This window comes from Rhipicephalus microplus, chromosome 2 (genome assembly GCF_043290135.1).
Source record: "Rhipicephalus microplus isolate Deutch F79 chromosome 2, USDA_Rmic, whole genome shotgun sequence".
NCBI classification, from domain to species: Eukaryota; Metazoa; Arthropoda; class Arachnida; order Ixodida; family Ixodidae; genus Rhipicephalus; species Rhipicephalus microplus.
Window position 1 is genome coordinate 191,833,620 of NC_134701.1, and position 22,462 is coordinate 191,856,081.

General features: G+C 42.8%; 1 protein-coding gene across 1 annotated transcript in view; it reads left to right on the forward strand.

Annotated features, from left to right (window-relative positions):
- Positions 1 to 21,729, forward strand: part of LOC119169629 (cell adhesion molecule Dscam1-like) — a 138,265-nt gene extending 116,536 nt beyond the window's left edge. Inside the window, exons 16-28 of the mRNA XM_075887178.1 lie at positions 1,531 to 1,662; positions 2,206 to 2,373; positions 3,289 to 3,359; positions 4,100 to 4,337; positions 6,163 to 6,261; positions 6,709 to 6,894; positions 13,493 to 13,789; positions 14,526 to 14,696; positions 15,259 to 15,509; positions 16,377 to 16,458; positions 16,837 to 16,960; positions 17,761 to 17,885; positions 18,420 to 21,729. Of these exons, the coding sequence (XP_075743293.1) occupies positions 1,531 to 1,662; positions 2,206 to 2,373; positions 3,289 to 3,359; positions 4,100 to 4,337; positions 6,163 to 6,261; positions 6,709 to 6,894; positions 13,493 to 13,789; positions 14,526 to 14,696; positions 15,259 to 15,509; positions 16,377 to 16,458; positions 16,837 to 16,960; positions 17,761 to 17,885; positions 18,420 to 18,478 (2,003 nt within the window). The 3' untranslated portion in view covers positions 18,479 to 21,729. The remainder of the gene's footprint in view (positions 1 to 1,530; positions 1,663 to 2,205; positions 2,374 to 3,288; positions 3,360 to 4,099; positions 4,338 to 6,162; positions 6,262 to 6,708; positions 6,895 to 13,492; positions 13,790 to 14,525; positions 14,697 to 15,258; positions 15,510 to 16,376; positions 16,459 to 16,836; positions 16,961 to 17,760; positions 17,886 to 18,419) is intronic.
- Positions 21,730 to 22,462: the final 733 nt, after the last annotated feature.

Here is a 22,462-nt window from a genome sequence, read left to right on the forward strand (position 1 = left end):
TAGTTAGTGTACAGTGCCTTGACCACCGCCATTTCTTAAGCCACCTCCCATATAGACTCCCAGTCTGAACAGGTGTGGGACCTTAAACACTAAGAAGCAGTGCCCCCCCCCCTCGCACACACACACGAAATTTGAGGGCGCACGGGCTGATGCACACGCATACTTATTCACAGGCGCACACACATACACGTATACACACATACGGCAACACACACACGCGACCGTAAACGCACGCATGCATGGGCGTACACATGTGCACAGGCAGCTTAACACAAGCACGGACTCGCACATACACGCGCACGCACACATGCACGGGTGTACACACAATCGCGCTTACACGCGAACACATGCGCAGGCTCACGCACACACACCCATACTCGGGCGAACATTATGTTCCTGTGTATAATCCACAGCAAACATGTAGCTTATAACCAACGCTAAGGTGAGCTTTCGTAACGTGGATTGCAGTTAATTGCCATTATAGATGAAACGCGATTTGCTTCTGCTGACATTCTGCTGTTTCGGAGAGCACCTTCACACATTCTAAGTCTAGGCCGTCATTTAACGCAAGGTCCACATATTCGTGCAGTGGCTACGCTGCTCGGCCGCCAATCCGAAGGTCACGGGTTCGATGCCGGCCGTGGCGGTTGAATTCAGATGGAGGCGAAAAGGTAGAAGCCTGTGCACTGCGCGATATCAGCGCCCATTAAAGAACACCAAATGGTCAAAATTTCTAGAGCTTTCCACTACGACGACCCTCATAACCATATCGAGGTTTTTGAGACGTAAAATACCAAATATTATAATTATGTGTTCTTCTTATGCTGCATATTCCATCTGATGAATCGTCACCTACACCCTTCTCAGGCACAAAAGCACCCTTAGAGCCTATTTTAGGGTGCTATCGAGGCAAGCACCCAAACAAATGGGTGCTTTTTTTTCAATCGACCATTTATGGGTGTTAAAGGGTGTTGCAAAGGGTGCTTTCACGTGAAAGCACCCTTTTACACCCTTTTGGGTGTAAAAATTTTTACTGTGATAGGATAACAACGTTCACAGCAGGAATATTCGAAAATGTAGGTGGGTGTTCACCAAAGCCGAGATAGGATTATGTGGCATTGCCATAGTACTGGAGGACTCCGGAAATTTTCACCTCTTGTGCTTCGTTATTGAAATACCGAGTTTGTCTAAGAAAACAGATTGCAGAGACTACTAGAAGACAATAGTAACCAACGTTGAAGTTTAAGATTGGTGATTAGCACTGTCTCTATTTTAAAAACCAATGGTGAATATTCACGTTAATCTACACGTATGCTTCTGGCCTTTTACGCAGCATTCCATTTGTTCCTTTACTTCGTTTCATGATGTGCTCTCACCTTTCCCGTCTATCGCAATTTTTTTTTTGTTATGTCGATAATCGTCCATCACTAAACAATATCTTTAGGGATGGACAATTATCGACAGGAATGGCCGCATTCGAATGACAACCGAAAGTAAAAAACAAGGAACATGCGTCTCTGAATTTCGCAGAAGCTCCTGGGGCCCCGTTCAACGTGGGAACGTCTGAAGTCACAAGCCGGTCGATGACAGTTTCCTGGGACCAGCCTTACACGGGGAACAGTCCCATCTCTGCTTATCGAGTGCAGAGCAAGACTTCAGGGAGTACGCTGTTTGCTTTGCTTTGACTCCTTTATTATAAAGGCTTTTCACGGTCAAACCATTTCTCTTTACCGAGTTGATCACTTAATGTTCGGGCAGCTCCTTAATGGTGTTCCAGAATTACCCCTCACTCTTATGACGAACATCATTTAAATGCGTATTAAGTTCTTGAAAAACTTCTAAATTACCACCGAACTTCCTACAGAAGTTCTTTAAAAAAAGTTCTTTTGAAACTTCTAAATTTCTAGAACAACTTGGAAGCTTTTTAGAAATTACGCATGCGCAAAATATGTTCAACGTGCAGGACCATACAGTTTACCCTTAGTTTATAAAATTGGCTCCCAATTTTTCGATAGGGTGTATCCTGAGGACGAAAACCTTTTGCTCCACCAATTAACCAATGACAAAGTAGAATTCATGTGCAAGAACATCGCATGTGAGATATTATCGGTTAGGCACACAATAAACGAGTATGAACTTCCAAAGGTCTAATCACTCATCGCTCATCGCCAAGCTACGAATAGCGACACATTCATTTTTTTTCAGCCAAATGGAGTGGAGATATCATGGAAAGTAAACTTCAAGGAAGAGTGACCACGCTTACTCTCAGGGATCTGCGTCCACTCACCACGTACCTTGTAAGGATTCAAGCAGAGAACTCCTTGGGTGCTGGAGAGTTCAGTCAAGAAATACAAGTCACAACCGATGAAGAAGGTGAGGATAATTTCGAAAATATGTAAGGCAGCATAGCACTAATACGAAGCCGTACTTCACAAGCAACTCAATTGCAAGTGCACCCGTACAGTTAGAGTGATCTCACAAAACCGTTACCTGTTAGTGAGTTAACAGGGGACGGTATTCACTATTGCCTGCTCGCTGCCAGGTAATAGTGAATCTCAAACAAGAAGGGATAGAAATACATGTAGCCCTCGGCAGACTCAGCAGCCATGGCGACGTGATTTTATTTCAATAATAATTTATTAAAGATACTTTAACGGCGAATGGCTTTAGTAATCACTTCTTGGATTCTGCATTATACTTGTTCTTTGTTACTGATGGTTTTGATTGGAATATACTTTGGGAAAACAAAAGTAGAAGCGTCGTGCACAACCATGAAGCAGGCGGTCACGTCATAACACTGCGATGTGAATGTGCAAAGTCACCTCGAAGAATTGCTTAGTGACGAGACGTCAAGGTTTCTACAAGACTTTATCAGTTACAATCATTTATTAAACAAGGTGTAGTTGCCGATAACAGTTTTCTGTAACACTAAAAACGAGTCGTACAAAGTAGCCAAAATATTTAGGCTTTGAAATAATAATAAAAAAAGTTGTCCACGTTGTGCAAATCCTATTTCGGCTACGCTCACTTTTTTTCGGTTCTTACGATATTTTCTAGCCTATATAGTTGAAACTGCACATAGTTCATTTTTTTAACAATTTAGTTTTGCAGTAAACTCCACTTCACCTTTGGTTATGGAAACATTTACAAGATCCGCAGTGACAAAAAAAGCACTCAATTTAGCACGAAATGCTTTCACAGCACTTACTGGATTAGTTCTTTTAGAAGTGTCGAACGGTGCTTGCGTAGACGAGAGTCCAAAAATTGTTTATTGTTTCATTATTTAAGCACCCGAAGGTCCACCACTGAATGTACAAGCTTCTGCAGCGTCATCAACATCCTTGAAGGTATCCTGGCAGGTAAGATATAGAACGTGACTTTTATTTAACATAGAGTACTTTAGAGGCACAGCTCGCGCTCCAACCATCGCATGTTTCACAGTCACACAGTCATAGGCTTAATATTACGCTGACAATACTTACAACCAATGCATAAGTATCCAAGGTCAAAAATACTGTAAAATGTAAAAATATTTATTAAATATCAATTCTGAAGTAATCATGAAAAGTAAACACTTTTCAAACACTCGACTGATGCGAGCGCGCCGCGGGAGGGTGGGTGTCACCGCCACGGCAGACACACGGTTTTCAATAAAACCAGTGCGTTACCCATGCTTCGTACTTTCTCAGGTTTAATAGTAGAGGAGTTGCATGAGGTGGGAGACTTAAAACTGTATCAGCTCCTACACAGCAATCACTGGAACATTAATCGCAAACATTTTACATAGAATAAATTTTTGTTCATTGTTAACAAGTAAATTTGTGTCGGTAATATAGTGCCAGAAGAACACATTTTTCTTTTAGTATTCTTTGTTTCTGTTTGTTCTTAAGATATAGTAAATCTGAATATGTTTGTGTATTTTGCCGAGAGCTTAATCTCGCTAGGTATAATAAATATTCTTTCCGGGCCTTCTAAAAACAAATATGCGAATGTGTTTTGAAGCTACCGAAAGCATTGGAAATTGACTTGCAAGCTTGAAGCAATTAACAATAAAAATGAAGCCATCAGCCTTAAATAGGAAGAAACTATTGCACTGCAGCCACCTAAAAGGGAGTACCAGAACGGCCTGCTGAAGGGCTACTACGTCGGTTACAAGAAGCACGGCACTTCGGACACGTATACTTACAAGACAGTCGACACAACGGGAAGCACCAGGGAAGAGGTGGTGCTTACTTCTCTCCAGCGGTCCACGAAGTACGCCGTGCTCGTGCAAGCATTCAACGAAAAAGGAACGGGTCCACCGTGCGAGGAAATTCATCTTGAAACCTTCGAGAATGGTAACTTGCATTCACTTGATACTATGATAGAGTTATTTAGGTAAATATGTTTTAGTTCCCTTTATCAGTGACATTCATGCGAGCTTGAGCGAAAAGCGAGAAGCTTTCTGCGGGTTTAAACATGGTCATCGGGCTACCGTTGAGCAGCCCAATAAGACATCCGGACAGCTAACCTAAACTTCGAAAAAAAAAATGCCAGGCCAATTCGGAAGGCGCAGCGCAGTCACAGCGAAAGCCAGAAGAGCGGCCTTTCAGAGCCTTTTCTGAATACTCATTGGGTAACTTCTGCAAGCACACTTGCTGTGTACCCACTACGGCATTGATAATAATCATTTCTGGGTAGTATAGGCCGGCACTCGCTATGCTATCTTTCGTCATTCTTCTGAGAAGTGTGGTATCCACTAAACACTCGTGAAGAATTTTATGACAATTATTCATGCAGTGGCTGACCACGATGAGAAATTATGCCTGAAGTGGGTAGGTGGCACAGTTAATAGGCGATTAAGAACAAGCTTTTGTAATGGGTTGGAGCACTTGACGACTTACTTGTTACACTATTCGCATTGTGTGACGCCTGGTTGTGCTTTTGATGTTCTAAAACGCATTATTATTCATATTGACGTGATTCTTTTTCGGACATCAAGCCTGCCTAAGGCAGTTTCCGAACAAGTCACAAGCACCGGCGTGGCTGAGTGGTAGAATACGGGGATAGCATGCGGCGGACCTGGGTTCGAGCACCACTGTGTGCTTGGTACTAGGCTTTTTTTTCCTTGTTTCGTGCGAAGTGGTTACGGACACCAGTGGCGGTGGCGGCTGCGGACAACTACGGCGCCGCGCGTGACTCGAGTGGTGATCTCATAACAGCATTCGCCGTAAAATGCAGTTTCTGCCCGCGTACCCTTTGCACAGGGATATAATACATACGGTAAATAAGGCTCAAAAAATGGGCTTTCTTTTTATGATGGGTGAAAGCTTCACGTGCGCTATCCGACAGAGGGGCTTTCATGCACGCTGAAAGCTTGATGACCACGCTGTAGACAGAACAGTATAAGATATAGCAAAAATAAAACTGAAACAGGTGAAACATAGCGATGTATGAATAAGGAAGCTGTCAAAAGAAAATCAGTCATATACTTCTGTCACTGTATATACCCTCACTCTAATCAAACTACGTCAATCAACTGTTTAGTTCAGAACGACCACCACAGACATCTCGTAAAATGACATTTAACTACGGTGTTTACGTTATGCGAAGGCAGATACGCTACCGCTGTGAAGGTGTTGCTTTAGTAATGCATTATTTTTAAAATTATTATTATTATTATTATTATTATTATTATTATTATTATTATTATTATTATTATTATTATTATTATTATTATTATTATTATTATTATTATTATTATTATTATTATTATTATTATTATTATTATTATAGTTGTAGAAGCGCAGAGTGTACTATACGATCTAAGAATTAGTATTGCAGAAAAGAAAAGCATGCGCGACTACGGCTGCCGCAAAATGTCTCATTTCAATACATGGACATAGCATCTGTACTGCCACAAAAACCAGAATAGCATGCTGACAAACATACCACATCGTACGAAACAGTGTGACAACCGAAAGCAAGAGCAACGTGAATGAACAGATAAAGTTGTCAGCCAATCCTACATGGAGCTACTCTGCGCAAAGAAATATTCAGTGGGGACGCAATTAGTTTTTTCTGTCGGTACCGGTGTCACGGACTTTCCCAGTAGGGAAACACCTATTGCTACACATATTGAGACTAGATGGATATTGATGAGTGTCCATTGATGTTTTGCAGATCCACCACCACCGCCTACGTTAAGCGTCTTCAGCACGAGTTCAACGTCGATTCAGTTGCAGTGGAGCCCAAACGATGGCGAAGACACATCTATAATTGGTGTGTCATAAGTACTTACGTATTACATTGATCTAGATACCATCCTTTCGAGATAGCTTGCCAGACCGCGTGAGAGTGTGTGTGCGTGAGTGTGTCTTTGTGAGTGTGGGAGCAGGAACCTTTGCTTAAACATCTGCTGAATCTCAGATCTCACTAATATTTTGAATATGCATGAATGTAACACCTGTACCAACCACAGTCTTTGATTCACCAGGGTTATTTTTCTTTTTTTCCTCTTCTAAAAACTGTTCAAGACACTGCATATAGCTGGCATTTGAAAGGCATACCTTAAGGCAAAAAGTTTTTTTTTTTTGCTTGGAGATTTTACGAATAGAAGTTGAAGACACCGAAAGCTCTTTTTTCGGCATATCTGTAGTAAGAACGAACGGACGAAATTAAAATTTATCTTGTATGGTTTTTGCCAAAACTGTTACTTCGTACTTTCAGGTTACTACATCTACGTTAAGGCTGAGCACGGAACCTGGGAGGAGCATCAGGTTTCCGCTCACCAGACGACCCACACTTTCCAAGACCTTCTGTGTGGAACTAACTACCAGTTCTACGTCGCCTCCTACAACAAGATGGGCAAAAGCGATCCCAGCGAAGTGATCTCGGCAAAAACTCAAGGAGCACGTGAGCTAAACATAAATATTTCTCTCGCGTGAAGCCGCCTTTTTCCTAATCAAGATATATGTGTACCAAAAACAAATATTTGGAGTTTTAGATAAAGGAAAACATGAGCGTGATTGTGTAAGGAGCATAATTAGTTGCTTGCAGTGTTGCTAGTGAACTGGTGTTCATGGAATAGAATACGTTAGCAATAGCTTATTGATGCACAGTACCAATTTTTCGAGATAACTCATGGCACATACTCTTTTTATCATTCACGCAGTGAACAACTTCCTATCAACGTTAAACATTGCACTGCAGAATTTCCTTTTACGGTAGTAGAATGTAGCACAGCGTACGCAGTAAACGTAAATGCTTGTTATCATTTAGCGTGAATGTGCGGTGGTTGCATTTCCGATGGAGGCGGAAATGTTGTAGGGCCGTGTGCTCAAATTTGGGCGCACGGTAAAGAACCCCAGGTGGTCTAAATTTCCAGAGCTTTCTACTACGGCGTCTCTCATAATCATATGGTGGTTTGGGGACGTTAAACCCCACATATCAATCAATCAATCATTTAGCGCAAATTCATTAGAGGTGGGTCAGCTACTGACGAAAAATACTTCTTATCCGCTTACAACGAAGGTCAGACCGCTTGTTTCAACATAAAAGTCCAGTTGTCGATCAGAAAAGATTAATTTTTCCGTCAAATGATGAGTGGTGGCAAAAAAAAAAAATGAGAACCATGAGTAAAGGGCTGCTTGTTTCAATGCTTGTTGCGTTGTTTCATACAGCTTTCACAAGAAATTTTAAACCTCTTTTGTCACTACTTCCTTTTGTTTTAAAGACGATATTCTTTGGGATATTTACACGCACAAACTTTTGTCCGTTTATCTGTCTGTCCGTCATTCCGTCCCTTCGTCTGTCTGTCTGCCTGTCAATTAGTTCAGGCAATGCCTCCTAGAAAAATTATGCCTGGAACGTGAGCCGCGAACGTGCCGCCGTAGGCTCGGATTTTACCCTTCCCCTCTTGTACGAAGACGTATATCCCCTGAGAACACAGCAATACTCTTAGAGTTGCCTCCGAGCAGCTGTGATGTCATGTGACAAAACGGTACAGTAATGTCGTGTGACTAAGTGGTACGGAGGTGAGCGGTCCCACGCGGCGAACGGTCGCAACACGCGACAGTTTTTTTTGGGAGGCGTTGGCCCAGGCATCTGAGCGGAAGCTCAACCCCTTGCTGAACGCCCATCTATCTCGATCACCTGGCTGTGTTTCTACTAGTGAAAATTGTCAACCGAAAAGCAAACATTGCACATATTCAGACGCAACATGAATGCGTTAGTATTAGGTAGCGTGTGTCTTTATTTATAGGAAGCATGGATAAGTAAATATAAATGCCACAGTGTTTATTATGCTGCGCGGAAAATTTGACGTTATGAACGAAAAAGCGGGTGTTACCTACGCTCCACTAAAACGACATGGTGCTGCTACTTACCAGTCACTCTACGTTCTAAACTTTTATTTGCATACATTACAGACAGGTGGCGTCAATATCTCGCTCAGTGCCTCCCGACAGAAAATGACCGCTTTTTTTTTGCAGAACATTTTTTAGTCGCCCCCACTGTGCCCTCCCCCATCCCTGCGCATGCTCGTATCTCGCGTCTCGTGCCAGCCCAGGAAGACACCCGCAAAACTACCTCTCCCCTCCCCTCTCTCTACTGGCAAGGCCAACGCAGGTAGCGTCTGGCAGTAAAAAAAGTCACAGTTTCGGCGCAATAGCGAAGCGATGAATGCGATAGCAAGAACTTGGAATGTAACGCTGAGAGCAGCTAGCAAATTGAAACATACAATGCGCTGCTTCTGAATGACGCACGGAAACAACACACACAGGACGAGAGCTAACTAACAATGTTTTCGGCTCGCCACTTCACGCGCTGTTTAAACAAAAACGATGTACGAAACGTAATCAAGGCTACAGATATGACTGCGAAGTAACGAGTGTCCCATTTGTTACTTCGCTGTGTTTCAAAAGCGCGCTCTTTTCACAAACGGTGCCTGCCCAGCGAGCGAAGTGACCTTTGTGGCTCAAGAAACTAACGCAATCGTACCGGTTAAAGGCAAAGGCGCACGGTTCTCCTCACCGAAGGATAAGCGCACGCGCACAAGCACCTAACTACCTCCCCCTGCCCCCATCTGTGGGCCAAAGTTCGCGTAAGAGATAAGCGCGACGATTCGCTCGCAGGATTTCAAGCTGGACGGTTGTGCCCTCGCGATCTCCGACGCCAGCGTAGCTCCCGCCGACTGGTACGCCCTCCGCGGTCTCCTGACGCCGTGCAGCTCTCGCATTGTGGCGCCCCGCCGTTGGACTGCTTCGACCGGATCCCCACTTTCCTATCTCCTTCTTTTTTCCGTCGCTTGCCTGTCTACTTCTTCGCCTATTTTCCTTCTATTCTTTTTATCCCTCCTTCCCCCCCACCCCTATAAGGCACTGCGCCGTGTCGCCTGAAGGCAGACAGAAATTAGGTGCCTTTTTCCTCTTCATTCTAACCACTACCACCACCATTGGCGCGTCCTAACTGGGCGCGAAGCATCGGCAGCTTTTTTAAAGATGATAGGCTTTTTTGGGGACCTTCGACAGAAAAATTTTGGTCTGTCTGTCTGTCTGTCTGTCTGTCTGTCTGTCTGTCTGTCTGTCTGTCTGTCTGTCTGACTGTCTGTCTGTCTGTCTGTCCATTTGTCTATTTGTCCTCCCTTAACGATACCCCAAAGTGCCGAACCCATCCGCAGCACCCACCAATATTGCTCAAGATTTAGCGTTTGTACTTGTCAATAAAAAAGCAATTATTGCGCATATCTGAGGCACTATAACAACGCGTCAATAGTCTGTATGTGTGTATGTTTCTCTTTACTGGAAAAGGCATACATAAGCAATTCTAAAGACCATAGCGTTTCTCACGCTGCGCTGTCTATGCAAAGCTTGCACAAAAAGCAAGAGTTTCCAACGCTTTGCTAAGACGACACGCTGGTGGCACCTACCCATCGTCTTGCGTTCTACACCTTATCGCCTCCGATACGGGTGCGCACGCCACCACGCTTCGTTTTCCAAGATAACTGCCAGATAGCGCTCATGTCTCACGTGTGACATGACTTGATGTGCTCGTTCGCCTCCGCTGCACGCTTGAGGCACTCTAACGCAGCGCCTCCAGAATACCATTCACCAATTTTCTTGCGCAGAACATCAAATAAACGTTTTGTTCAATCTCTCCAGACGCAACACTATCGCCTTTCGACGACATTTGCAGTGTAACATGCAGATACGGGGCCAAGTTTTTTTGTTTCTTGTGTTTTCATATATATAGATGTGTATACGTATACGGTGCAAGACGGCGGTGGGGGCGCCGACGGCAAAAAAGCAACCGAGACTGTATGTATGATTGCTGTCGCATTAAAAACGACTGCTCACGCTGCACAACCGTGCACTGGCCTACCCGTATATGTAGGCGCTAGATCGCACGTTTGGAATTAAGTCGAGGGCGACTTAACTTGGCTTTGGCTTGACTTTGAAGGTAACGAATTTATTTCATTCAATAAATAGAAATGATAAAGACAATATAGCTATTAAGCATTCCCAAATCGTACCAAATTACGTAGCATTCAAGCAATACTCCTTCCATTCTGCGACGCGTTTCCTCGAGTTCCCCCGTGGGAAAATGTGGGCGGCAATTTTCTGACGTCCTTTGTAGTGAAACATGCAGATACGGAGTCATTTCTTGATGCGAAGCAGCGGTTTACTCACGTGTGTAACGCCGCATAGAGCTTGCTAAAATTAACAAGAGGGGACTTTGATGTCACGATCGTTCAGCGACCATGTGCATTATGATGGGAATGATGGGTGGTACTCAGATTTGCCTAGTCTTCGTACTTGCGAGCGGCGAATTTCATTTGTGGCTTCGTTTATTGCTGTGTTCCAGTTTTGTTTCGAAGAAAAGAATGAGCCTTTTCAAACTTCGGCACCAGATTTGAAATGGTAAGCGTAAACATAAGGTGGTGAAGCGCAACTGCTGAACACTTGAATTTTTTTTTTTGCGCGACAGAAGAGCCTCAAGCCACGCGAACCCACACAAAGCCAGAAGTTCGATGATTAGACAAATCCATATACTACCCACCATTTCCATGCTCGCTGAAGTGCCGTGCGTTGCGGCTCCCATAGGCACTAGTGCCAAAGCTCTCTCGTGTATATTTAGCGAACACTATGTAATGCCGTACGTACGTGTGTCCGTACGAACAGGCTGCAACGCGTCCCCTCGCTGCAGCGGCCGCAGCTGCCGCCTTCTCCGCCCACTAGCAACACACTTCTCTCTCGCTTCACCCTCCCCATCGCCCAGAACGCTGGACCGCACGTCGAGCGAAAAAACTCTTTCGGCTCGCTTATCTGCGATGAAACTTGAGACGGTTCCATATGCCACGATTGCAGCGAAAAAAATTTTTCTGTTCGCTCCAACTGCTCTGTTCGCAACCGCCGCTAATGGCGGATTAGTTTCACATGGACCGCGAACAGTCCGCGATTTTCGCTCTGTGACTGCAGCGGCGAGAAATGTTTCTTGCCGCAGTTCATTGTGGCAGACGCTGTAGAATTTTTCAAATATGGTGTAACAATCTGTGCGTTATGATATTAAGTTTCCATAAACGGCAACGAATAGCAATTGTTTTTGATCATCTAAGAACACTTTCGAATCTAAATAATTCTAAAATGTACAGCATCGGCCATCACTAAAACAAACATGTCAATGCTATTTGGGTGGTTTGGCCGGCCCGGCTCTATTTAGACGGGTCCCGACCAAAAATCGCTCCCGCTCCTGCGACCAGAGCAAAAATTTCTAACATGATGGAAGCTCGCCGCGGACTGCTGCAGCGGTAGCAAACTGGCATTTTTTTTTAGCTGCGAGCAAATTCCTGGTCTGAAAATTGCTACTTTTCGTGTCATGTGAAAAGGCCTTTACGCGAAACCATGGTGCAAGATACAAACACTCGCACCTCCCATGTCTGCGTTTCAAACAAACGTTTACTCGAGTAAACGCTACACCGCGTTCTTCCTGCACCCACGTCAACGCCCATTTCAACCGTGTGAACGCCATGCGCACCGCTGCTGCTTCGCGTCCCACCAGGGAGATTGTTTATAATTATTTTTTAATTCAGAATCAGGGAAACAGTAGAAACAGTATGTGACTATTGTGTCACAAATACACATGGTAAATTCATTCGAAAGGCATTGACATCTTCCATGTAACAAGCATTACATGTTGCGCACGCGATAGAACCTTATTTTTTTCGTGACTTGTATTTCATACCACATTCTTTTGTAGTCTTTTTATTATTTATGCTTTTGTACCTTTTGTGCGTTAGCTGGCCTGTTACCTGCATGTTTTGCTTTTTGACCGTTATGCTTTTGCCCATTTCTGTTTGTTTTGCCTCTCCCCTCTACGATGCGGTAAACCCCGAGGTTAAAAGAATAATAATAATAATAATAATAATAATAATAATAATAATAATAATAATAATCCTAATAATAATAATAGCTATGCACTATACTACTGCGGTTTCTTGGTAAAAATGTTAGCATTAGGCGCGGCAAAATGTACAAAACTCTTCATGGTTTTGAGTGCAAATTCTTCGTATGGCTTCTAAATCGAGGTTACGTGCTGGGATTACTGAACAGCCTGGAAGTAATTGTCATTACTTCCTTACTGTTCATTTTTTATTAGAAGCAGAAAAACTGTGGAAGCCGTTTGTGACTACTGTGTCAGGTACAGTAGTACGCATGCCATAAGTTGCGTTATTTTTCGCACATTCCTTTTCTTTGTAAGTGTGTTAGCATTAGTCAGTTCAAAGTGGACAAACGTTTTCTAGTTTTTGAAAGCGATTTCTTCCTTTGTCTCCTCCCTTCACATAATTTCGGAGATACAATGAATAACATTGGCTGAAATAAAATGAAAAACAAGATGACGAAGACCATCTTCTCTAGAAGTCTATACCTTTATTTTGTTTGTGCTGAACACCAAAGAATTGATTGATAGTTTTTCCTCAATCGTGCGGTTTGGCGCCAGTTGTATTTGCAAAACACCTTAACTTGACCAGCGGTAATGATAGTGCTTGCTTTTTAAATCAGTTAGATATGAAGGCAGTCGAATGTAAATAGATGTGATTGATGCTAATGAATTTTCGACGCCTGTACCACTACTTTGGCATTGACTTTATAACTATGTGTAGCGTTTTTTTTTATCCTCAGGGCTGGTGACTCCCATGTGTGACGCCGTGATAAGCGTCAACGGGACGACACTGACTAATGAACATTTGCTGCTTTGTCACCACTGAATTCATAATGATGTGCACTGCATCAGTCCTATGCTGTCGTGTATTCGCAATGATGCACATGACACCTGTCTCTCTTCTCAACGCCTGTGACTTCTGAGTGTGACGCCGTGATAAGCGTCAACGAAACGAAGCTGACTAACAAAAAATTTCGGCTATGCCCACACTGATTTTACAATGATATGCACTGCACCCTGTCCTATGTTACAATGAATTTATGATGACTTGCACTGAATCATCCTCGGTACTCAGCGCCAGTGACTCCAAAGCGTGACGCCTTGATAACCGTCAACGGGACGATGCTGACAGTGCACCTGAGCAGCTGGAGCAGTGCGGGATGTCCGATCCAGTCGTTCACGGTTCACTACCGGATAGAGGAGGATGACTACGACTGGGTCCTAGTGTCCGACGATATACCGGCCGAGCAGAAAGTGCTTGTCATTTCGGGCCTACTTCCGGGAAAGTGGTACCTACTGCGGGTGGCAGGTCACAGCGAAGCCGGTACATCGGAACAGGAATACACCTTCAGCACGCTCACGAAAACGGGAGGTACTGCTCGCTCGTTTGTTCTTACCCTGCTATAGAGTAAAGCTGACGTCTACGGGAAGCCTTACATTAGGATAGATTTCAGTAATATGCTCTTGAAGCTCCCCATGGTTCGAGGCAGCTGAAAATTACGATGCATCGTTAATATATGACACAATCACTTTAACAGACTTCTTCGGAATGTCAGAACTTTCAGGGCCACGATAAAGTGGTTAGCATGCATGAAGTCCTACGAAGAGAAAATGTGCGCCACGCTAACGCACTTCTACAACAATACACAACCATTATATGAATACGACCACACTTAGCAGTGGCCTCCATTTCGAGCATGACTAGTGTCATTACAAAAAGGCATTTGATTGAAATGGCGCAACTGATAAAGTCCAAAGTAAGAACATTTGGCAATACAATTCTCGATTGGCTTTCAATCCATTGAATGGGGAATGTAGTGTGTGTAGGGCTGTTTTGTTCTCTCTGCGAATTTTACATGACAAGTACGAACGCACACCTCCTTACAAATGACCTAGGAAAAAAATTGCTCTGTCATGCAAATTACTAACAGTTCCATTCGAACTTGAACCTTCTCAATTTCCCGAGCTAAAAGAAGCGTTAGGCACTTAGCTTTGGCAGTAATTAGCGTCACGCCGCTGTTTCTACGTCGTATATTGCGTACTATATGGTACCACTAAAGGGCAAAATACCATACACATTTCTTTTCCACCGTTGTTTTTTGCTGCAGCCAGCATTCCACCACTGAACAGCCTCGAAAGCCGAAGACCGGCGTTCTACAAAAGCGTCAGCATCATGGTGCCCTTAGTGTGCGTGGTGGCGATGCTCGTTCTGATCGTGGCCGTGCTCGCTTTTATTATACCTCGGAGACGAAGACAGGCGACGCCTCATCATTACAGAGGTAAATATGACTACGAATGGCCCAGCGCACGTGCCTTAGACGCGGCAGATGTGTTATGCCACCTGAGAGAATGGTGAGGTGCACAGCAAAACATCTTCACCGCACTGTGAACCTCGAATGACCCGATCATGCAAAGGAGTATAATAGCGAATGCAGGTAGTTATAGATACTTAAAATTATTTCCTCAAACTAAAGCCTGTTGTGACGGGTAAGTAAACCGATAAAATATTATTCAATTGGGTCACGTCGAAACAGAAGATATGCCGCTCCTGTGTTTCTTCACTCGGCTAGAACGTTTTTTCAATGCTCACGCTGACTCAGTTTTGCCATTAAATAGGCTGGATAATGAAAATACACTTGAGACATGCTTTTTCTAAATGTGTCTCGTTACGCTGCGCATAGGGAGACATAACGTCGAGTAACTGTTCGTGTTTATTTGTTACGCTGTCATATGCATCACGCGGGCAACATCCGAAGTTGAAGCCCCTGTATGGTCCAACAGCATGCTTGAAAGTAATGACCTTGTTCCCTATATTAGGAATCACTTCGCGTATCTGTGCAGATCCATGTTCTGACGACAAGAATATGGAGGCTCTTAGCCTTTCCATACTGAAAAAGCCAGGAGAGCGCATGGAAACGGCGAGCCCTGGAAAGGAGCAGCTCTACTATCCATCCCCTTACGCAATGGGCCGAGTGCAGACATTGAGTAAGCAAGGTGTCGGTCCCTCAGACACCGACGCTGCAGCAGCAGCTGTGCAAACACTGAAGAGGGCGAGAAGAGAGCACATCTACGAGGTACCTTACCCGAAATGGGTGCGTTCTCACTTACATCCAATCACACTGTTCACTTTTATAATCTGCCGATGTGTCACCGTATGCCTAGCGTCGAGATGAACGTATGTGTGTCTTATAAAATGTAATCTATAATTTATTATTATAAGACATCAAATATTCAAGGTGGCCCTAATATTTTCCTGGGGTGTCTGGTAGGTGCTCTCGCTCGTCAACGTAAGGGTGTCCTTATGTACTTCGTGAGGTAATTTCGTATGTCATCGCGCTACCCAAGAGGATCAAAGAGCCCATGAAGAAAAGTGCCTGGCTGAAGTCTGCTCCCCCAGTTGCCACCGCAATGCAACCAGCTTGCCAGAAAACCTTCTGCACTTTTAATGAATTGATGGAATTAATTTTGATTGTTAGCCGGACAGTTCACTGACCCTTATCGCCAATAAACTTACTGTTCTATAGTATAGGCGTCCAAATGAATCAGAACTTGAAGAACCGTCACTTTCATGCAAGTTTATTGTTAGACTACTTTTTCTCAATCTTCAAAAAAAAAAAAAAGCGGAAGGAAGTCCTTCATCGGAAGTATTTGGATAAATAGCAATAGTGCAACTCAGAAATGAAAGCAGAGGCTGAACCACCAATAGAATGTATGTGCCAGCAAATGGTAACCCTTCAAATATATTTGCCCCACTATCTGAACTGAACGTTTTGTGTCATATGTGCTCGAACGCGGACGTATTTTATAGCACGACGCACAGGTTCTCGACGTATAAATTGTAAACACTAATTCGGTGCAAGATGATTGTTGCATTATTTTGACGAGCAACATTTCTTCCTACATATCATTGCGAAAAATTGGTTACGTCTTACTTGGTGTATGTCCTGTCAAACTCACAGATTGAAGAGGAGGGCTACCCTTACGTGGCGGATGGTCCAAATGAACACGTGCCGAATATATACCAGGCCCCTAAAAAATCAGGCATGTAATTTCAAGACTCAAGCCGATTGCGTTGCACCGGTTACATGTCTTTTTTACATTTTTGTTCTGCATGCTAGTTGCCTTCTAGTTGCTCGTGGGGCACTCGGCTGCTGACCCGCATGTTGCGGCTTTCATTCCCGTCTGCAGATGCTGTATTTTCGATTGAGGCGAACAAGCTGTAGGTCCGTGGGCTCAGATTTGGGTGCACGTTAAAAAACTCCAGGTGGTCGAAATTTCTGGTGCCCGCCACTACGGCGTCTCTCATAATCATATGGTGGCTTTGTAACGTTAAACCACACATATAATCATCATCATCATCAGTTGCTCTTGGAGAAAATAATGTCACTTGCACTAAGCTTTTCTTTTCTCAAATAACAGCAATGACGTCAAATATGAACTCACGCACCCCTGCGCATATGACAATCGATGAAAGAAGGATACTCAGAGACAGAGAAAGGAGCCACAGAACAGCGTTCAAGTCATCGAGTCTCGCCTCAGATGGGTGAGCGCTTCACTTGAACAAGAAAGATGGGGGCCCTTGTCGATGAAGACAATGCTATAATTAATCGAGCAGCGATTATACCATTTAAATAGCAACTTACTGCTCAGCCTGAATTGTTAAGGCTGATATTGGCGTTTTACACCGACGGAGAGGTAGTATTTTTAACATCTCAAGTACAAAATATTGTCCTCTTGCTTGTTTTTTCCGCAATTTATCATTCAAAAGTCTGACAAGCAAAAAAAAAGATATTCATTTACGGGCAACTTATTACCAAGTGGTAGCTTCTGTGTGCACAGAGAGAGAGAGAGAGAGAGAGAGAGAGAGAGAGAGAGAGAGAGAGAAAGCATAGAAAAGACCAAGAGGTTAAACAGGTTGCTCCCGGTTTGTTACCCTACACGGGGTTAGTGGGAAATGGGAAAAACGAATATAAAGAAAATAAAGAAAAGGCATAGCTATAGGATAGCGTGCACAGCAGCACGTGTCCTGCACATGTGTCCAACGCACAGCAGCATAGTCACAGAGTACGGATAGACTTCCACTCTCCTAGATGACTTGCACTGCAAATGATAATGTTAAAGAGGGCTTGCAACAACAGTTTTAAGTGTGGTATCCTGCAGTTCTCTGCGAGCTCATTGGGTTGTCAATCTGGTGAGGAGTGTGTGCGTTGTGCTTTGTATGTATAAATCTGTACTGCACTTCCCTAAAAACTTTTCGATCGTTTTAATGCTAAGCCATATCAACATATTGGTTTTATTTATACACATGTCATTTATTGCTTTCTTCTTTATTTATGCCTAAAGTCATTCTGCTGATGACAGCGACAGTGAAGGCGCATCGTACACATTCCATCGAACAAAGGTAGGAAGCTACGGAGATCACACGGAGATCTCGGAGGCGGAGTGCGACCGGGAACAACACGCGAGAGGTGAGTACAGCGGCAACTCTGCATTCTGCACTTATACGTAGATACCAGCGAAGAAGTACTAAAACTATCTACATTTCATTACACGGCACACAGCCCGCTATCTTAGGAGCGATTCTGACTGGCTAAGCGCTGGCCTTATCATTAAGGTAACTAGCAATAGTCCAAACGTAGGCATGCATGCAGAAAATTAGCTTTTAGTGAAATGTGAAATTCACATGATAAAAATAATAAGAGGCAGATAAAAAGGCTGTGCACCCATATTTCTTAAGTACTTTTTTACCCAATAAGTCCACGTGACAACCCTTCACCCGCTCGTTACTTCGGTTGCTTGTGTTGGTGTGTTACGTTGGGCAGTAGAATTTAAACCAGCTCTCACGTCACTGCAAAGTGGCGACTAACCATAAACTTCTATTTGCTATACGACAGCATCAAGGCTGGAAAGTTTGAGTTCTGCCATTTGGAACGAGTGGGGTCAAATAAGAAGCTTATACTAATATCATCATTCGTACTTCTTTTTTTTTTTTTGTCGATCAGCCGCAAAACGCTTGGAAGCACTTGGAGTTCACGTCAGTCCCGGCTACAGCATAACCTGAGGTCTACTGCACTCCCACCATCAAACGAACATGAAAGAGACTTGCGTGTGACGTCACAGCGGTCTTTGGACGCCGGCTGAAATGGCGCAATCGTGCAGACGTTATAGCGCTGTCCATCATCACCGTGCCTACACAATGTGCCGTGTATACAATGTGGACATGTATTGAATACCAGCAGTCTTCTGGAAGCCTCATGGAGTGTCCGAAGTCTGCAATTGCGTGCCTCAAGTGAACTGCCGAGTGATTCTTTCTTTTTGTACGTGACTGTGATTTCCAAGACATTCTTAACGCATTTATGAAGCAGTGGAATATTCTTGTGTTGTACGGAAGCTTTTCTTACTGCCAAATGTGTCGTGTGGTGTTTCTATTGTGGGAGTGTAAGAAGTGATCGCTGTTTTACGGTTTGAAGCAAACCGTTTTGTCACACAAACATATTTTATGCTAAAGTAAACACAGAGACCGCAAAACGTCTTAGATAAAACACTTTTTTTTTCGTGCAGCACACACGGACAAAACAAAAGTGTGGGAGTTGTGGAGCTTGAAAAATAAACAGTGGTTGATCTGCCATACCATACAGGCGAGAAAGTATAGGAGGTAAAAACGCGTCAATGAAATTACTAAATTAAATATGAAGAATAGCAAGAAATTAAACCAGACAGAGTTTGTACATTTATGTTGTCATGTTTTAGCAGAAAAGTTTGAACAGAAGTGATGCTTCGTGTTCTCTTTGAGAAGTCTAAATTATGGCTGCCTACTGCATACCCCAAATAATTTTCGTAATTCAATGTTACCTTTAACTGAGTTAACATTTATTCACGTGTATCAAAGAGCCCAATCGTGCTTCTTAGGGTAACATTATTCATTTTGTCAGTTGGTTCGTTGCCTTTAAATTAACAACAATTGCTTTACATCACCATACTAAAGCAACAGGACAATTTTCTTAGTGTTCTGTGTACGAATTCTTGGCATGCAGAATGGCTGATTTCTTGAGCAAAAAAGAGCGAATTCTTATTGAACAAAATGACTTCTAGTAGTGTTTTTTTTATTGTTCTCTAACAGTGGTGTCTGATATCGAATTGAGCAACCGATAGAAAAAATAATGCGCGGACAGCCTGTGATGATAGACAAACATGTGTTATTTCAAAGCGATCTATTGCTAAACATTCCTATATTACGAACAATTTCATTTTATACCGAGGCATCCTCCGTTTCATAGCTTATCCCCATAGGTTGGTCAAGTTTAAAAAAAAGGGGTCAACCAACCAATCAAAAGATATGCCACTTTTTGGCACATTCAACACCAATACGTTAAATTTTGTCCATCAATATATTTAGTGGTCAACGTTTGAATCAAAAGGTGTTGTTTCACTGAGAATATTTATATTTTAGCCATACGTATTAGGTTAATGTTGCTATCTATGTTATTACTTAAGACTGTTGGATAAATTTGGAATTCTTTGAACATGACAATCAAAACCATCTAAACACAATTGCAGTGTTGAATGAAATCGCCAACGACTAACAGTCTGCAATATTGATCCTAATTTATATTGGCAATTTCGTGACAGTGCTCTTGTAAACATGTTCACACTAGAAAGAAGATGAAAAAGTAATATCTGTGTGTTCGAAGTGTATTTTAGTTCTTGCTACGCTTTTGACAGTGCATTCGAGTTCTATTTCATTTTCCTACTAGAATGCAGAGCTACGGTACGGTATCTATTACAGCTTCGTCCGACGCGAATTTACTGCAAGAGAAATAGTACAGAAGGAGAGGCATTGAGGTTAACACCTTTAGAACGACTGGGTTGCCACACTACAGATGAAATACACCACACAGAAATTTCAAGGCAAACAAGTATCCAAAAGTTTCGCCACGGCCGGACTCGACTCCTTCTCCGGCGCTCCCCTTAGGAGCGTGCGGAAGGAGCGTCGAGTCCGGCCGTGGTTTCGCAAACGTCTATAATTATTACGTGGACGAAGTTATTTTGGTGTCATCATTCTCAATAAGTTCTGTTTAACGTTTAGTTCACTGCTTCTATTATTGCACCACGTCATATTTCGTCAAGTGAATATTCGAGTAAGAAAGCGTTTACATTTGCAATTTATTGGTACTCAGCATACATTTCATACATACGTGTATTCATTTGTTGGTTTATATTCATTTAAATTTTTTAGTATATGAACGAAAAAACTTCCATATTAAATTTAGCTAACCTCGCAACACCTTCACAAAGTCGTAGGGCTATTACGCCGACAATCAGTAAAATATCTAGGAGAGATCAATAACAGACATTATAATAGTGAACACGCACATTTCTGAAATGTGCGTCCTAAAAGCGGTTCGCGTTTACTACACTTAAAAGTTTATTCATCAAAACAGAGATGAAAATTCATATCAGCTGAAACAGTGCTACCAGCATCGTGCGGAGAGAATTCTCAGCTATTGAGGGTTCACTCTTTTGACCTTCCTCCTACTCCTGTGCGCCACATTTTATTCCTGCAGGCAGTCTCACGTTGCAGTCGAAAAAAAAAACGGCAATGCTTGAATTACATTTATACGTTGAAAAATTACTCGAAACACACAATGCTCTCGTTTAATATATAACTACATAAGTAGGTACAATTGGAGATATCGATTATTTCTGACAGGAATTTTCTGCGTGCACGTATAAATGGTGTTACTCTCAAAAACGAATGAGCAACGCTGCACACTTAGTTTCAAACACGTCGAGAAGACAAGTGTGATATTTTTGGTATTAAAATGTAAATACCTAAATGGGTGCCGCCTGTTTCAGTGAAGCAGGTGGCGTTTCATATCCGAGATACAGAGTGAAGAAGTTGCTGCGTGTGTGTATGAAGACCTTCTGTCGGTAATCTATACGCGTCACACGTCTTGCGTGAGTGATGTGGTATGCTGTGCATAGGACAGTTTTCAAAACACGGGGAATGGAATGTCATTTCGTTTTGCACAAGAATGTAATAAAGTCTCGAAATATTTCGTTTCCTTGAAGTGACCTTCATGCTTACGCCTTGTCATCTGTTAACTTTTTCATTGCGCCTCACAAGATTTTCTCAGTACGGTGGTATAAAAAATTATTCCAAGTTATTTAGGTGAAATTTACAATATTGTTATGGTATTTCGTGTGCTCTTGCGTTCCTTTCGTAAAAAAAAGAGTTACCATAGATATTCTAAAAACATTTTCGATGAGTTTCTACAGACTGCAATAAATGCTCTATTGAATTTCCGTTGACTTGCGTGTTACATTTGTACGGTGGAGTAACATTGAATACTCCTAGTAGGTTAGTAAGTTAAATGTTGTATTTTAAGCCATGCTTCCTGCTTTTCAATACGGGCCTTGTAAAAAGACGTTTTTGTTTACGCATTTATATCGTTAAAGGCGCCATCTAGATGGTTGTATATGGTGTCGTGGGAGCAAGACACTCAAATTTGAAAGTGGAAGAAGGCTTGTGTGTGTGACTGCGGAATTTTGAAGGCAAGGTAGGCTTTCTGTACGATAGATACGTGGTTCGGTTTCTGACGTTCGCAGATAATGTGCGGAATGTGTTTTAATCATTGATGAGCGATGAATATTGATGCAAGTATATTATTAGCAAAAAACAATATTCTACTTGGAGCACAGCACATAGGCACCCGTTTATGCACCAAGCAGCGTCGCCATTACTGTTGGCGTCACCGTCGGCGGTGTAACTTATAGACATGAAAAATTATATAAGTGAGAAATGCGCAAGGTAAAGACGCAATTGAACTTTGGCCCTCTTTATAGCAGTCCACTATTCCACGATAGAGCCAAGCTGTTTGTTGCGCATGGTAATTACTGAAAATGTGGTAATGTGCAACGAAGCGAAACAAACACTTATAAATGCCTCTACAAGCGTACAATAAGCATTTCACAGAAAAAAACGTTCAAATAACAATGCCATCCAAGCGAGAATCAGAGCAGTGCATTTCGCGAACACTCCGTG